Source organism: Sphaerodactylus townsendi, linkage group LG02 (genome assembly GCF_021028975.2).
Source record: "Sphaerodactylus townsendi isolate TG3544 linkage group LG02, MPM_Stown_v2.3, whole genome shotgun sequence".
Classification (NCBI taxonomy): Eukaryota; Metazoa; Chordata; class Lepidosauria; order Squamata; family Sphaerodactylidae; genus Sphaerodactylus; species Sphaerodactylus townsendi.
The window spans coordinates 89,786,564-89,805,352 of record NC_059426.1 but is presented as its reverse complement, the minus strand read 5'-3'; the positions used below and the strand labels follow the sequence as shown (position 1 = coordinate 89,805,352).

The window sequence follows — 18,789 nt, the reverse complement described above, 5'->3', positions numbered from 1 at the left end:
TTTTAATCGATTCTAGCTGTTTTCAGTCATTATGCTTTGGCATTCCACTTCAAGTATCAGGTCAGCACTACCCTAGGTCTTCCTTGATATGTGTGATCATGTGTATTTTTTAGTTTCATTTTGTGGATATGCCTCATTTTGTTTTCATACCCCATTTTGTGGGTATGCCTCATGTTGTTTTCATAGTCCTATGCCTAGCCCATTGACTGACTACCACTTTGCCTCCAAAGATTGTGTCTACTTAATCCTATAAAGCAGATTTTTTTCATTGTTGAGTTGCTCTTACTGACAAAATTTTCCTGGCATTGCTCTTTGGTTAAATGTACATGCAGTCTCTTCTCCTCATCTGTCTCTGATATTTGTCTTTCTTGTCTTTCTCATAACACTAATACATTGAACCAGGTATATTTTCTCTTTTTTTGTCATTACCTAGAAGGGAGGAGTAGTCTTCCTCAGAAGTAACTGCTTCTTGCCAATATTTAAATATGTAAATCATCTCATAATTCTTCAAGCAAATAATAGCTTTGTTTTTCCAGCAAGAAAAAGAGAGGGAGAGGCGGACTTCTTAAAGGTTTTGCTCAAGGGATTGGGCACTTCAGTTTGGGTTCAAATCAGGCAGAATGTAATTCAAGACAGGGTCTAGAGTTGGCAGCACTGTTTGTGGAGTCTAGAATTAACATTTTGTGCCTTCTCTCATATTATTCTCACCCTCATCACAGAACCACACTTGTTTATTTTGATATGTATGTTAAATGAGCCAAAACAAAAAACCAGTGCACATAGTCTGAACACCTATGACTCTGGGATGAAGTTGGTCCTGTAAGAAAGGTATCAGATATGTTGCCTAGCAGTATAAAATCAGGGGTGGTTTCTGTAGTTTGTAAGAGACAGATGATTGAAAATTCCACAGATTTGGGATTACTTAAACCTTTCTTACCTTCTGATTCTCTGCCTCTGTATGTGTAGGCAGCATACTAAGATCCTATGGAAACTTTCAGCAAGAAAAGCATGTAATAGCTTTCCTGACATTATACCACTTCAAAATGTACATACCTGGTGCAATATTCAGATTTTATGCCAGTCACCTGGAAAGACCTATATCATGTGTAGTTATGAACATGAGGGCTAGATTTCAAAATAGACTGTATATGATGGTGGAGTTCCATGACTGGAACTCCAGTTAAGTAATTTGGACCAAAAAAGTGGACACCAAGTATGTTAGTGAAAAAAATGTCTGAATTAGGACCATTCTAGTAGGGGAAGCAGGTTAACTCTGACAGTTTTATCTCTAGTAATGGAAAAAGACAGGCATAAAGCAGCTTGGGGAGAAATAGCACACCTACACTCTTTGTACTACTGTAAACTACTATGAGAGTGCCACATGCAATTGGGCCCTAAATAGTTCTAGATTCTAGTTCTAGTCACCCTGCCGTCCCCCCCCCTCCCCTTCTCTCTTAGGGGATTATTAGTAGGACGCCATCGGTACATTTGATATTAGGATGCTGCATTTTAATGGGGTTGTTTTAACATATAGAGCCATATTTAATGATTATTTAAACCTTGATATTATGGATTTTATCGTGCTCTATCTATTTGTCTTGTTCACCGCCCCGGTTTATAAATATTATTATTATTATTATTATTATTGATACAAAACAGTTACACACAGCAAGCAAGATCAATATGCTGGATTTTGTATTACATCACACGTCGGACACCTCCCAAGCATCTAGGACTGTGTGATGTATCGACGAATAATGCGTGCAGAGCCTTTTGCAGCTGACATATGGTGATTTTGTCAGCGCCAATTGTTTTTAAGTGCCGTTCAAGATCTTTAGGCATTATTATTATTATTATTATTATTATTATTATTATTATAATAATAATAATTTTAAAAAGACCTTGCTGCCAGCCCTTTTATTCCTTTGAAAGTGCCATAGGTTTTTAAAGACTTTACATGTAAGCTTGCAATGAATCGTAGGATGCTGGATCCTGTACCCGTCCCCACCCCCCTTAGTTTATGATCTTGGAGTGAGTGACTTTCTTTAGGAGCAACTCACAAAGTAGATTTCAGGAAAGGTAGAGAATATCTTATTAGGTGTAGCAATCCTAGCATGTCATGCACCATAATAGTCAGAGCAGCTATCCAGTCCTCTGGTAAAAGTGGTGATGGATGAAGAATTTGATTGGAGGCCCATGCTGGTTTGCAATTATCTGCTTGTGGCGTAGGAGCAGCAGTGGCGTAGGAGGTTAAGAGCTCATGTATCTAATCTGGAGGAACCGGGTTTGATTCCCAGCTCTGCCACCTGGGCTGTGCAGGCTTATCTGGGGGATTCAGATTGGCCTGTAGACTCCCACACACGCCAGCTGGGTGACCTTGGGCTAGTCACAGCTTCTTGGAGCTCTCTCACCCCCATCTACCTCACAGGGTGTTTGTTGTGAGGGGGGAAGGGCAAGGAGATTGTAAGCCCCTTTGAGTCTCCTACAGGAGAGAAAGGGGGAATATAAATCCAAACTCTTCTTCTTCTTCTTGTTAAGATAACAAGACATGAGATAACCTCACCTCTGTGCAAGTTCTATGAGGCAAATGTTTTGTATCCTGCTATCTTACTTTTCATACTAGGAAACACTTGGGGGTGGGGGGGTGTACAGTGAGAGTACCAAAGTTCTTCTGTTGCTTCTCCAATGTGTACTGGTAGCAATCTCTATAGTTAAAAGGCTATTCCACCATTCCTGTGAATCGCCACAAGACTCCATGGTGGTGTTTTGATGATGATGATGATGATGATGATGATGATGATGATGATGATGATGATGATGATGATGATGATGATGATGATGATGATGATGATGATGATGATGATGATGATGATGATGGTAGCTTTCACAGCTGCCAGATCTTTAGCTGCTGCTGGTGGTGGTGGTGGTGGTGGTGATGATGATGATGCACTCATTATTATGAATTCATTACTGACTGTCACAAAAAAAATTCTCTTGTTTGTTTTTAAACCTTTCAATTTAATGTAGGCATGTCCCCAACACTTAGTCCCAATGTATCACCTGCACCATCTCGGAGTAACTCTTTCAATCTTCCAAGTCCAACAGGTGAGATCAATACTTCATGTTATCAGTGTTGTTATATAGATGAAATTGCCCTCCCCCCAAATAATTTTAATAAGTTGCCTAGAAATCAAAGTGGCCTAGAAATCATAAGCAAAAAGCATATCTTGGCAAATGGGGAGAAAATATAGAATAGACATCCTATGTAAGCTAAGTATGTGTTAATCAAGTTTTATTTTCCTTACTTAATCATTCTATCTATTTTGATTCTGCAGTAAATATACTTTTCTGTACTTTTGACTTACTCCTGATCTTTTTGGCAGTTGATCTACAAACATTGGAATAGTTTTGGGCACAGTTCTTCCACGTATGCCCTCCATCTGCATTTTCACAGTTGTGGAATCTGTTTGTTTTCTTCCACACATGCTTTTAATAACAAGGATTGTAACAATAGGCTTAGTGGGTTTTTTGAATTCCCAGCTTTAATTTTTAAAAAAGACACAAACAAACCTCTTTAGCCCCTTCTGCTGTGGAGATATAAAGCAAAAGGGACAGAGACTTCCTTTCTAAAAAGTGAAAGCTGGGAATTCAGTGAACCTGCTAAGCATATTGTTATAATGCTCTAGCGATATATCAATATTTTAGTGCCATTTTTTAAAAAGAAGATAAAACTACTCATCCTTGGAGAAGGAGGAATGGTTTGACCACAATGGTCCAATCATCAAAATGTTGCCTGGAGGTAGGTGGGAGTAGGATGTAGAAAACTGACATAAATGTTATGCACAAGGAAAAAGGCAACTCAAAATATCATCCATAAAAAGGATGGAGTAAAAGTGCTCTCTAAAGAGCAGGAAAAAAACCCCAAGTGAAAACTAAAGTCACAAAAAATGTGTGCAGAAATTAGGGGATAAACTGAAGTGGTATGGATCCAGAATTGATGGGGAAAGGCTGTGCAGAAAAGCCCTGTGTTTGGACTTATAGTATTGAAGTGGCTTTATCACCTGTATTTCTTTTTAGGTTCTGAAGCATGTGCATTCACTGTTGGTTCAGTGTCTCCACTGCAGGTAAGAATGAGTTCAGTAGTTACATTCACTCCACTTCTCAGAGTGGGGAGAAGTTCCAGCTAGCCTATATGTGGGTTTGATTCCTTTAGAGAAAAGGACGCTGGGGACTTATGGCACCTTGCAGTATTTGTTTTATTTGTGTCATCCTGGAGTGCAAAGAGGCACTCCCCACTAAGAATGATCCTGCATTCCCATGGTGCTTCAGTTAGCTCATAGCAATGCCTCTCTGCTTCTCTCTCAGCATCCAAAAATGTCCTTCCCATCTGCTTCCTCCCTCTCAACTAAGCAGTAGTACATCTCTTCCAAAGCTCAGTGGAAATTTGAGCAAAACTACTTTGTAACACTCAAGGACCCATCAAGGAGATAGTTATAGTTAAGACAATTTGCCTTTCTTTTGCCATTTAGGGTAGACTGATCCCCAGTGGTCAGCCACCAAACCTTAAGGACAGTTTTTAATTCCTGGCTAATTGTATGATATAGTCGTTTCTTGATAATTGCTTTAAAGATTGTCCCTATTGTATTTGTAGGTTTTGCAGATACCCCATGATTTCATTTTGAGAAACAGAAGCACGCAGCTAGTACTTTTTGAGTTCTGCTGTCCCTTGCAGCAATAGTACTACAGTTGTAGCAATAGACTGAGATGCCTGGGGGATCCTGGTGGGCCTCCGTTTGTTTAATTAAAGAGAGAAGTGTGCCCATTTTTGAAAGGAGAGGGTTGGAAAGGGCTTAGAAGTTGGCAGGGTATTGCTGAATTAGGGAGAGGCATCGATTCATAATTATATTTCGTTTTCAGTATCAGCTTTAAACAAAGCTTATATATCTGTATGTAACTACTCTTCAGAGAACAGATTTGAGAAAAGGGTAGGGCACAACTTATGTTGTCTTGGCAAATGTCTGTTCCCACAAACATGATTGTCAGTAACAATGGAGAGCCATACATGACACTTGCAAGGGAGAAGCAACAGAGGAATGATGCTTTATCTGCCCTACGTTCACTGATTCTCCACTGCACATGCCCATCCACTCCATTCATTTTTCTCTTCTCTCCCCTCTCCCCAAGCTGGGCTTATTTTCTTGCCTCATGTAAAAAATAACAAGTAGCCAAGTCCTCAGACAGGAGCTGTGTTCAAAGAGATTTTTTTTTACTCCACTGTGGCTCCAAGGGAGGAGCATTCACACATTATGTACTCCTTTCCCAGTATTCAGTGTGCTGTTTTCCAAACCTGCTTTGAAAGAGCGCCATACAATGCACTATCGCACCATCTTAAGTGTGCATTTCTTGCCCCGCAAAGATCCTGGCCACAATAGTACCATTTTCCTGCTGCCACTCCCTCATGGGTCCCATTTTCTGGGATTGAAAAAAATCAGTAATTGCTATAGTACTATAACAAAATATCATCATCATCATCATCATCATCATCATCATCATCATCATCATCATCATCATCATCATTATTATTATTATTATTAATTAAAATTTGATGGACCATCCACCCCCAAAGGGTTCTGAGTGGTGTAAAACAAAACATCAACTAAAACAATAGTGCACAATAAATAATTAATAAATAATTAAAATATATAACTTAACTCAGTATAATATAGCAGCATTCTAAACCCAATAAAGATGATATTAATGATACTATAGTACATAGTGCTATACCAGTTCCTGATTATTATTATTTTTGTAAAAAGCTCTGTAATGGTGCAGCAGGATAAAGGCAAGGAAAATAGTGGCCATGACAAGCTGGTAGAAGAAATTGCACAGAAAATTCTCACGGGGAAGCTATATTACCAATGTATATGCCTTTGCATTTTACTTCATATTTATTGAACAAGTAGCAGTTTGCCATAAATCAGTCTCTCTAATGCATTGTCCTTTAAAAATTAGCCTAATCATTGTTAAATGATTTTTAAGGCACTGCATTTCTTTAATTAAGTTTTCTTTTATTTCAGAATGCTACAAAAGGACTAAATGATCGAAAACAGAATGATCAAAGACAGCTTTCTCAGGGAAGGTTGCTTCCTCACTTAACTAGTTCTGAAAACCCAAAAGAGAAGCTGTCTGAACAAAAGGAGAATTTTGATCCGCATAAACTTATGGATAACCTGTCCACATCTTGCACTTCAGTTAGTGAGGATGGCAGAATTTCTATCAATAGAAACACAAATACTTGTGAACATAACCTTGGAAAATCATTCCTTAAAGCAACAAAAGAAAAAGATTTTCCTTTCAAAGGCAATTTACAAGCACCAGGAATGGCTACAGTAGATCCAAAGCTAAAAAGTTTGATACCATTACTGGAGGATTCAAAAGTTACTGGTAAAACAGAACTTTCTACATCTGGTACATACCCTCCTCTACTACGATCAATATCATGTGATCATATAGACTCCTTTAAACAACTGTCTAATTGTGATAAAAACGTTGCCACCGTGAATAACTCCGGTAACACATTGACTAAACCATTAACTTTTAAAGACCTTCAAATACAAGTGCAACCTGTTCGAATGCAAAAATTGACCAAACTCAGAGAGGTGAGTAAAAGTATGTTGCTTTTATCCTATACGTTTGCACCAATCCTGGGGGATGATAGGGTCATACTGTAGCAAAATAAGGTTGCTTCCGCACAGATGATTCTCCATATCTCTCTGACTGCTGTGAATGCTGAGACATTTGTGGTGATAACTAAGCATCCACACAGTAGTTTTCCCAGAACTTTTTTAGCCTAAGCACCATTTCTGTGCTTTAAACCGGGGGGGGGGGGGGGGGGGGGGTTTTCATAGCATAATAATGTTATGATGAATTATAAAAACCTACCAATTCCCAGGCTTCATTTTTAAAAGTAAGTTTCTAGTCCTTTTTTGACAAGTTATTAGGTGCAAGTTTGACCTGCATATTTTGCCCTGGCCTATAACCTCACAAGTAAAAGGGCTAGAAACTTTTTAAAAAATGGAAGTGGGATCTAACACATTGTTTCAATAGATTCTTACAATATTATTTCTCTATGTAAATTACCGGTTTTTAAATTCGCCCCCCCCCCAACCCCTCTCTGTTGTGTGAGAGGAAATGACATATGGTTTCTCTTGAAAACTGTGCTGCTGTAAGAGGTCAGGAAGAGTAAAACATCCATGTGGAAACAGCCATTTTTACAAAACTGGGAGACCTAAGAATTTTTCACACTGTTTTTATTACACCAGTGACTGCCTTTTTGCAAAAGTATGGAAGAACAGAAGGTGAATTGGGTCATTTGAGAGTAGCAGAGCTGTTGGTAGAAAGCTGAGAGATGCAGGCTGCAGTCTTTAGGAAAGTAACATGCCCTGGAATGTAGAAAGCACCTTGATTATTGGAAACTCCCTCCCACACACGCATCTCATCTCAGAGCTTTAGAGAGCTAAGCTTAAAGGGAATAAGAGGAGTTATGAGGAGTAGGCATACTTTATTCTGTGTCTTTTAAAAAGAGAGATTCTTTACAGTCTAAGCCCAAAGTTCTGAGAGCTCCTTTATGTACATCCCAAATTATGCATTGCAGAGTGTACTTTGTAGCTCTGGACTGTGGAAACATCCTGTGATAACTTGGCACCCCTGTTTCAATTGGCCGTAAATAAAAAGGATATAAATCAGCAAAGCATTTTTTCCTCTTCAAATCTTATTAAGCATTTTAACCTTTAGCATTTTAATTATATTGGAACAAAGCTGCAACTGTTGTATTGGCTTTTCAAAAAAGGAGCCATAGGAAGTACATAGCTTTGGTGTAATTGAAATTTGATGGGTTCCCCTTCTTCCCCACCCTGCAGAGTATAAAGGTGGATATAAAATACAGAACAGAGGTATTTCCATCTCCAGTAAAGTACACATTATGTAAACAGGAAGAAGCTGATGAACTGTCCTGTCATCTCAGTGTAATATTTGGGAATGAAATAACCTACTGTGCTTTCTGAGGAGACTTCTTCCAATTTGAAACCTCTTTTCCTTCCTCAGGATGTATCAACAAATGTTATCTTAAACATTCCTTTGTTTCTGCTGTTCATGCACTTTTGTATTCTGTTTCTTGCTCCTTCTAATACTGCTTTTCTAGCACAGGAAACGTCCTTATCACAGGAATCTTCTTGAAATAACTGGGCAATCCTTATATGCCAAATGATCTGTGTATGAAAAGATGGTGGAAAATATCAGGCAGAATCTGACCAAAGAAAGTTTAGAGCCTCGATTTGTGTCATAGCAGCAGAGAAGGAGTTTTTACTGTGCCTGATCCAGCATTAGTAGTTGAATGACTAGGAACCAAATAGAGTAGGAAAGAGATGAGTTTTTGCTGTGGGGAAAAGAGAAGCCATTACCTAAGCCCAGCTGCCTCCGGACTTGTAGAATTCTAAAGAGATTGGAAATTGGTTCTGCTGCCAAGCAAAGCACCAGGAAGGGGCTGGACACCGATCTATACCAGCTCCACCCCTGCTTAAATGAGCTGGCAGTAGCAGTGGCTCCATCCTCATCGCTCATCTGTTCTGTAACTGGTGAACAGAGGCATGGAAAGAAAACATGCATTTAGTAATGATTGGTACAAAGGAAAATAGTTTTTTGGAAGAAAAATTGTACACCCCAGTTACTTACAGAGGACAATGCCTCTAAGGAATGAATGAGAAAGTTTTGTTAAAAAGTGATGGGGGACACCTTACCCATTCATGTCTAAAACTGTGCGGTGGGCTTTTTAAAAAATAGTTCTTAGGTATAGGAAACAAAATCCTTTTATGTTGCTGCATTCTTAAACCAACATCTACTTTGGGCTTATTTATCATCTACTTTTCAACCATGCAGTAGTGGTACGTACATAAAGTGCATATCGGAGCTGGAGTGGAATGAGTTAGCCGTAGACTTCCAGAGAAACTAGTGAACTCTACTAATTGGTACTTGTTGGACAAAAGAACAGTTGAAAATCGGAACAGGTTAACAGTAGTCATTGTCATTCATAGAAAATTAGATAATAGTTTCAAAAATAGTAGTTTTCATAGTTAATAATACCTTTGTTACTGAAATCATACTTTAACTGCTTTATTGCAGCCAGTTCTTTCAAAATAATACATTTTTACAGTGAGCTTGTATCAATTAGGAGCCAAGTGCTGTAGTGGTTAAGTGCTTGCACTGCCACTCACACGGTCAGGAGTTCAATCCCCCTGTGCATCAGATATCCTGGCAGCTGGCTCATGGTCAACTCATCCATCCATTTCTTGGTCGGTAAATGAGTATCTAACACATAGGTAGGGAGTAAAGAATAGCTGGGGAAAGCAATGGCAAACTACCCCACAAAAACGGGTTGCCTATGAAATCACTGCTTGCAGTAGTACCCCAGGGTTGAACATGACTGAAGGGGAAACTTTACCTTTTTTATATTAATTTATACTGTTGCTGGAAAAAAAACCTGTTTAACTAAGGCGTAATTCTATTTTTCCCATCAGGAGCACATATTGATGCGGAATCAAAATTTAGTTGGACTTAAACTCCCTGACCTCAGTGAAGCTGCTGAACAGGAAAGAGGTGAAACATAATTTTTTTAAAATCTATGGAAAATATATTTATGAATATTGGGGAGAAGGTTGTCTGAAAACTCTTTTAAGGAAGGCTTTATGCTATATATATATATGCTATATATATGCTATATATATATATATAGCATAAAGCCTTCCTTAAAAGAGTTTTCAGACAACTGAATATATATAAGGGTTTATTTTCTATGTAGAATAGAATAGAATAGAATAGAATAGAATAGAATAGAATCTTTATTGGCCAAGTGTGATTGGACACACAAGGAATTTGTCTCCGGTGCATATGCTCTCAATGTACATAAAAGAAAAATACATTTGTCAAGAATCATAAAGTACAACACTTAATGATTGTCATATAGATCTAATAAGCAATCAGGAAACAATCAATAGTAACGAAACCATAAAATGTAAAATCATAAAATAAAATGAAATGAAATGAAATGAAATGAAATGTCAGCACAGGCTATAGTCATACAGTCATAAGTGGGAGGAGATGGGTAATAGGAATGATGAAAAAAGTGACATTTAATATGTGACATTTATTGCAACCTCTGGTTTGGAAATTCCTAGAGATTTAGGAGCGGACTATGGTGAGTGAAGGACCTCAGCAGGATAATGCTTTATAGTCTGCCTTAGCAGACCAGGTGCTCGGGAGTATTTATATTTTGACAAATTATAGAATTAATGTTATAAATCATTGCTTATTTATTAAATAGCAGAAATAGCAATGAGATATTTTTGTTGTTTGGGACAATGAGACCATTTTTATAATATTTTTTGTATCTACATGGGCAAATTAATCCTGATTTATAGTTTAGTTAGCTGGCAAGTTTTCTTATACTCTGCTTGTCTTGCTGAATTATTAATAAGGATATTCTTTGTAGCCCATGTGTTTCACTGAATCAATGTTTGGGTATGTATTAGGTAATATTTGAATAAAGAGCTGTATTTTGAATCTATCTAGATTTATATATATATATTTATATATATATTTATATATATAATTCCCCATTATATATAATGGTCCCCTCATCAGCAAACAATTAAGGTGAAGTTCTTTAATATTTTAATCAAGTCTGCATGAAAGTGATAATTATTTATAAAGTGCCTAATACATAAGCAACATACAAAACTATGGCATCTCACCCCTTTTTAAGTCAGTAAAACTAAATTTCATTTTGTTACTCATAAGATAACGAAATGCTTAGTGACTGTGACGCAGCCATTGAATTTTACCATCTCGCATAAATATATGAATGGGAAGTTCAAATTAGTTTTTTTTCACCCCTGGTTTCTTAAGCAGAGTAAGGAAAAGATTTTTCATTTTCTTCCCCCCTCCTGAGGTTTGTCTGGGACTTCTGGCAACTGGTGTGGGAGTGCTTACCAGTCATAAATTGAGGTCTCAGCTTGGTCACTGTTGGCACAATGACATCACATGTAGAAGTGACATCATCACATCATTGATGACATGGGAGATGCTCTCGTATTTGGGCAAAAACTCTGTGGTAGAAATTGGTTTTACCACAGAGTTTTGCTCAAATACCAGTGTCTGAGCCAAGACATCTATTTATGGCTAGTAAGACCCTTGCAAGTTGGCTAAAAATGCCTGGGGGAGGGGGACAAAATGGGGAATCCCCTGCCCTGGCAGCAGCCTGGCAACCCTACCCCTTTACATATTGGAATAGTATGAAACATTTAGCAATGTGTTTAACATATTTAACTGTTCAGTGGTCATCAATGTAGCATTGTTTCTTAGAACCCTTAATTACAAAAACACTATAAAATTTTCAGGGTCTTCACCATCCTTTTTGGAAGAAGAGGAAGAGGAGGAGGCTGCAGAGAATAGCTGTGATGTCATGCCCAATATTCCTGATGTACTCTTACGGAAACTCCGTGTGCATACACCTCTTCCGGGAAGGTGATATGCCTTTGTAATAGTACTTGTACTGCTATGTGAAAATGTATGAAGATTCTATTCTATTAAATGGAGAGGACAGTGTAAAAGGTCTGAACTTCTGATCTCATGAACATGTCAACATATAGAAAAGGTTTTATCTTTTTTCATGAGTGGAAGGTATATAATTCTAGCTATGGGTATCTGTCCTCTGTCAGTTTGCATTTTTAAATTTTGAGCTGTTAAGAAAACATCTTTAATAGGAAAAAAAATCAACTGACTCCAACCATGAATGACCTTGCATCCTGACAGAACATGTGGGGGACTCTTTCTGGTCAAATTAAGGAATCTATATTTCTCAGTCACTTTATTATTGTTGAGTGTGGGCTTGTAACAATAGTTGCAGTATTTCAGTCTTGCCCACTTTTCCAGAAGCTTATTAACTTTCACAGCAATACAGGAAATGAAAGAGCTTTTGTGATGTTTGCATAGTAGAGTGCTGAAATAATAAATTAGCATTAGAGAAATATTACTCCACATCTTGGGAGGCTAATTTATATTTATCAAGGCATATACAGTATGCTTAAAAATAAAATAATTTTGCTAAATGAGCAATATCTACAGAGGTATAAGTTGACATCCGATATTCATGTCAGCTTCCTTTTTGAAGATAGTTTAGTGTAGATAGGTTGAATCCTAAGTCTCATTCCATTATTCAACAGGAACAATCAAGGACGTAGGTAAGGGGGGGTTCTCGGGTTCAGACCCCCCCATTGCATTTCCAAAGCTCCCCCCCCCCCCGGTTTGTGGGGTTTTTTGAATTTAAAGTGTTTTTTGTTTTTGGCCTGCAGGGGATGCACTTTTTATGCTAGCAGCACCAAAATTTCTGAGTATCTTTAGGAGACCCTCCTAATGATACCAGCCATGTTTGGTGAAGTTTGGTTCAGGGGGTCCAAAGTTATGGACCCCCAAAGGAGGTGCCCCATTCCCCATTGTTTTCAATGGGAGCTAATAGTAGACGGGGCTACCCTTTTGAGGGTCCGTAACTTTGGACCCACTGAACCAAAGTTCACCAAACCTGGATGGTATCATCAGGAGAGTCTCTTGCAGATGCCAGCCAGGATTGGTGAAGTTTGGTTCAAGGCATCCAAAGTTATGGACCTCCAAAAGGGGTGCCCCCATCCCCAATTGTTTCCAATGGGAGCTAATACTAGATGGGGCGACCATTTTGAGGGTCCATATCTTTGGACCCCCTGAATCAAGCTTCACTAAACCTAGGTGGTATCATCAGGATAGTCTCCTTCTGATACCACTCAGGTTTGGTGAAAGTTGGTTCAGGGGGTCCAAAGTTATGGACTCCCAAAGGGTGTGCCCCATCCCCCATTGTTTCCAATGGGAGCTAATAGAAGATGGGGGCTACACCTTTGAAGGTCCATAACTTTGGACCTCCTGACCCAAACTTCACTAAACCTGGATGGTATCATCAGGAGAGTCTCCTAAAGATACCATGACAGTTTGGTGCTGTTAGCTTAACAATTGTACCCCTGACAGCAGGCAACCCCCAAATTTCCCCAGATTCTCTTTTTAAATCCACCCCCTTTGGCATGGATTTAAAGGGACAATCTGAGCTCCCCAGTGTAAACATTGAAAGTGATGCTGTTTCAGGGTGGGGAATAATCCACCCCAAAACAGCATCAATTTCAATATTGTTTTAACTGGGGACCCCAGATTCTCCGCTTAAGATGGATTTAAAAAGAGAATCTGGGCTCCCTAATTTAAACACCATTGAAAGTGATGCTGTTTGGGGGTGGATCAAGGATGTAGGTAAGGGTTCTCGGGTTCAACCCCCCCATTACATGTCAGAAGCTCTGCCCCCCATTTGTGTTTTTTGTATTTTTAAAGGTTTTTTGGTTTTTGGCCTGCAGGGGGCACAGTTTTTAGGCTAGCAGCACTGAAATTTCAGGAATTTGTTGGGAGACTCTCCTGATGATACTACCCAGGTTTGGTGAGGTTTGGTTCAGGGGGTCCAAAGTTATGGAATCCCAAAAGGGGTGCCCCCATTCCCCATTGTTTCCAGTGGGAGCTAATGGGAGATGGGGGCTACACCTTTGAAGGTCCATAACTTTGAACTCCCTGAACCAAACTTCAACAAACCTAGGTGGTATCATCAGGAGAGTCTCCAAAAGATACTCAGAAAGTTTGGAGCTGCTAGCTTAACAATTGCATCCCTAACAGCAAGCACCCCCAAATTTCCCCAGATTCTCCTTTTAAATTCACCCCCTTTGGCATGGATTTAAAGGGAGAATGTGAGGTTCCCAGTTTAAACATTGAAAGTGATGCTGTTTCAGGGTGGGGGAGAATCCACCCCAAAACAGCATCACTTTCAATGTTGTTTCAACTGGGGCCCCCAGATGGATTTAAGGTGGATTTAAGGTGGATTTAAAAAGAGAATTTGGGCTCTCTAGTTTAAACACCATTGAACGTGATGCTGTTGGGGGTGGATTCCAGCATTACAGCAGCCGCCCATGGGGGGGAGGGAGGCACAAAACTCAGATTTTACACAGGGGGGGGGGGCAGAAGGGACTACTGGCTGCCGGCTTGGAGCCCAGTTGGAGCAGCAGTGGCGTAGGAGGTTAAGAGCTTGTGTAGCTAATCTGGAGGAACCGGGTTTGATTCCCAGCTCTGCCGCCTGAGCTGTGGAGGCTTATCTGGGGAATTCAGATTAGCCTGTGCACTCCCACACACGCCAGCTGGGTGACCTTGGGCTAGTCACAGCCTCTCGGAGCTCTCTCAGCCCCACCTACCTCACAGGGTGTTTGCTGTGAGGGGGGAAGGGCAAGGAGATTGTAAACCCCTTTGAGTCTCCTGCAGGAGAGAAAGGGGGATATAAATCCAAACTCTTCTTCTTCTTCTTCTTCTTCTTCTTCTTCTTCTTGGTGGGGGGGGGCAGCGGAGTCTTTTATAAGCACTGAGGCTGGGGGCAGGGCTTGTGGAGGTGGGGGTGTGGCCCCACCCCCGAACGCCCCCCCCCATAAAAAATCTATACCTACGTCCCTGGGAACGCTTCAGCTTGTGCTATATTTCCATCATCCTCCAACCCCTCTACTGTGAACTCTTGCATTGTACCCAAAGTCTACTGAATACCAGGAGCTGCACTTTGGAGAGTACAGCATACTGTAGCAGGAAGTGAGAACTTTTCTGTTCTCAGAGAGGAAAATTAGTTTTCCAGGTGAGGGTACCATAATCAAAGGTGGTGAATCTGGTGAGCTGATCTCAGGATTGATTCATTAGTGTGGCAACTGGCTTGATCTCCTTGTGAATTTGCTGCCAGCAAGTAGCACTTGCAGTTCCAGCCAAAGACAACGGTTCTTCTTCCTCCAATGCAAAGGTGTAAATGAAACAATGGAATGGATCACAAAAACCAAGAACATGGGTCAAAAGCAATGCCTGAAAATAGAATGAGGTGTAATCCTCTCACTTAACTATAAGCCTCATTGAATTAAAATCAGACTTATTTCTGAGTAAACTAGTTTAGATTGGACTTTCAGTCCTCAGGAATGAGTGTTTCCCCCCGGGCTATTTTGGCCTCCCAGACTATTCCTTAACCTGGTCTACTCAGATGTAAGTCATATTTGCTCCAGTACCTTAATAAAACATGTATAGACTTTACTAATTTATTAAAATTTTCTGACCTATATCATCAATTACTTATTCTAATATTTAATTGAGGGCAGGCTGCCATTTCCTGGCAAATCCATCCAGCTCCAAACTCAATCAGCCAGAACCACCAACATTGTTTGTCATTGCCTGTGCAAACTTTGCCAAGAGGTGCCCAATCCCACCCCCCATTCCTGATGCACCATAAAGCTGCTTTCAGGTCCAGTTAGATGTTCACCAGCACCAAAGGTGCTTCTTCACAGGCTCCATCCTGCCGTGAAGCCAGTGATATTGTGCTCAGGCCATGCAGGCTTCAAAGTAGGTAAGTACAAATTACTTCCCTCTGTTGAAAAATGGACATCCTTATACAGGTAGGGCATATCAAACTTAATTGCTTGGTGGGAAGTAACAGCTATCCAACAGCTATCTTTGGCACAGCTAAATCAGCCTCACAATGGACCTTTTCAGTTTTTGAAGGATTAATGGCCCCTTTCCAAATATGTCCTTGTAAAAGTGAGGTCCAAACCAGCACAATCCCAGGTAACAATTTTTTTACTATTTTTAAATTCCTAATTATTCCACATGTTAAGTGGAATCACCAGGGAGAATTAGAAACTTAAGGAATATTTCTCACTGGGACTCAAGGCGGATTACACAGAGTGGATCAATTCAATCAACAGAATAAGCCACAAGTAAATAAATGAGACCAAACTCTTACATCTGTATTATGGCCTGTTGACTTCCTCCATTTCTTAATGTAGCTGGGGACTGAATCACTATTAATTTATAGTAGAAAATAATATGTTGATATAGTGTCTTGTTGTTTGTATGAACAAATTTCAAACTCCTATTCATCCCTTAATTATCTATCATGCATTTTTTTATTTATGTAACTATACAATTGCAAATATTAAAATATAGGAATAGTGTAATTACTATGGTAACACCACTTCATAAGTCATTAATCTATTATCTTTAATCAATTGGTAGAAGTAAGCTAAAGTTGCATCAAATTAATATTTACAAAGCTGCCTAATCCAACTGATTTTTATCCAAATTGTATCACAACAGGAAATGGAGGGAAAATATCATGAATGAGCTTCCTTTCTCCTCAATTTCCATTTCTGTTGCGCCTGCATCTTATCAGTTCTAGGTATTTTCTTTTCTTGAACAAAATCAGTAACTGCTTTCTGAATTTTTTTTAGTAAAGTATAAAGTTGGATAATTTTGAAACAAAAAAATTAACTTTGCAAAAATAAACATTTTAATAACTTTGATTCCATCGAACAAGGATAACGTCAGAGAAGCTAAATTTCTTTCTCCAAGAGGGGTTAAATTAAATTCACAAAACTGGTCCAAATGCATATATGAATCCCTGGATACCTAATAACTTCTGGATGTGAGACTTTATACAATCACTTATGCTTATTTAGATCTTTTCTAGCCTTGTCAAATAATAATTCAGATACAGAGATGTTTAGCTTATACCCCAACATTTAGAGTACAATCCAAAGTGGGGAGAGAAATGGAGCCTTGGAAGCAGGGGAGGGTTGCGTTGACATGGGTGCCCATTCTGCCAGTGCAGGGGGCGAATATGCCAATAAAGGAGCTATCATGCCAGCTGTGGGGTGTGGCGCAATTGCATAGTGCCCAAACCCAGAAGCTGCTATGTGCCAGCGATCATCTGCCACAGGAGTTCACACCAGCATGGATGGTGGTGTTCCAGGGCCAATTCTCTTTCGATCTCTTCTGAACACAGACTAGTTTTTATTTTCTGGCTGGCTATGCCACCAAACGCTTCTTTGGAGACAACATGGCAGCACCACACTCAGCCACCACAGATTTAAAACCCTTTGCCTTTGGACTGGGCTGCCTCCCATACTCCTCTATGATTTCCTTCACTTTTTATAATTTGTCAACATCTAACATAAAAATTGCTAAATAGTCTTATTGCTATAAATAAATAATAGTCTAATATCCTGAAACTCATTTGATTCACAAAAGTAAATTGCAGAAGGCTCAAGTGCTCTTGCAAAAACAAATCTGAGAAAGGACAACTTTGCTTAACACCTCTTAAGATTTTAATTGATAAAATCACTTATCACTGATAAAAAGCCTGATATTAACAATTTTGCAAGGAAGTCTGAGTAAATAAATCTAGCTCATCTCAAAAAGCCATTTCCAAAACCAAAAGCTTTCATCACTGCTAAGAAAAATGTAAGTTCCAGGAGATCAAATGTCTTATCTGTGTCAAGAAATATAAAATCTACTTCAAATTTGCAGTCATAACAAACTGTATCCAACTAAAAACTCTCATTTTAGTTATAGTTAACGAACATTTTAGAATAAAGCCCATTTGATCAATATCTACATATCTGGAAATAATCTATACTCTTTCTTTACTATCTTTACCAGGCTTAAGAATTAATACAACTTTATTAGTATTCCAAGAGACAAATAATTGCTTTGTCTCGTTTAAAGAAAAAAAAACAGTATTTAGATGAGGTTTCTATAAACACTTGGTAATATTTCCTAGTAAAGTTGTTAATACTTGGTGCTTTATTATTTTTTTAGAGATGTTATAACAGAAATTGCTTAATATAAAGTTACTGGATAGTCTAACCATATCCTATGAAAATGCCAGCCACAGATGCAGGTGAAACGTCAGGAGAAAATGCTACTGGAACACTGTCATACAGCCTGGAAACCCCACAACACTCCAGTCCAACCATATTTTGTCACCCTTAGTATTGGAATCTTCATCTTTCTAAAGAAGTCATTTAGTTGATCAGTTTTAGGGTTATCAGAGCTATATAGGTTCTTATAATGTTTCTCAGGTTACCTAAGAATATACTCAGTATTAGTTTCAAATACCCCATCACTATTCTTAATGCAGGTAATTGTTTCTTTTATTTTTTTTTCTTGTTTACTTGCTGGTAATAACTTCCCCTGTTTTATCTCCAGACTCAAAGAACCTCTGTTCAAGATATAATAGATTTTTTGTGATTTTTTTTCCAATTTCTAAGGTGTTAAATTTTTTTCTAAACTCAATAAGAAGGTCTAAACAACTATGTATCTTGGTTCTTTGATAAAGCAACCCTTGTACTTTAATCTGTTCAAAAGAAAATTTTTTAGTTTGTTACTTTTCTTTTTTTATCTATAAGCTTCCAAAACTTTAATGCCTGTAATTAAAGCTTTACCAGTATCCCAGGCAGTGATATTCATATCCATTCTCATATGTTAAATTCAGAGTATTCTAAAAGATTAGCCTGTATTCTTATAAAATTTAAATCCAACAGCAAATCATTATTTAAACAACAAATTCTTTTCTTCTGCTTATTAATGACAACTGCTGTACTAACTAGTACATAATCTGAGTGATTTACAGAACCTGTAAAGGAATCTTCTACTTGACTAAAGAAAGATTGACTAAAGAAAGAGACTAAAAACTTGTCAAATCTAGAGTAAGAACTATGAAAGAATTATGAAGTCATGTAAGTAAGATGGTAGCAAGTTGCCTGAGGTTGCTGTGAGGCCCAGCCCCAACAAGTTCTTCCTCTAGGTCAAAATAGCCCTGGA

General features: G+C 38.7%; 1 protein-coding gene across 3 annotated transcripts in view; it reads left to right on the top strand.

Annotated features, from left to right (window-relative positions):
- Positions 1 to 18,789, top strand: part of IRAG1 (inositol 1,4,5-triphosphate receptor associated 1) — an 84,395-nt gene that overhangs the window by 41,216 nt on the left and 24,390 nt on the right. For all 3 annotated transcript variants that reach the window (XM_048483313.1, XM_048483314.1, XM_048483315.1), the window contains exons 7-11: positions 3,028 to 3,105; positions 4,078 to 4,124; positions 6,078 to 6,659; positions 9,573 to 9,651; positions 11,451 to 11,577. In XM_048483313.1, coding sequence (XP_048339270.1) covers positions 3,028 to 3,105; positions 4,078 to 4,124; positions 6,078 to 6,659; positions 9,573 to 9,651; positions 11,451 to 11,577 — 913 coding nt within the window. The remainder of the gene's footprint in view (positions 1 to 3,027; positions 3,106 to 4,077; positions 4,125 to 6,077; positions 6,660 to 9,572; positions 9,652 to 11,450; positions 11,578 to 18,789) is intronic.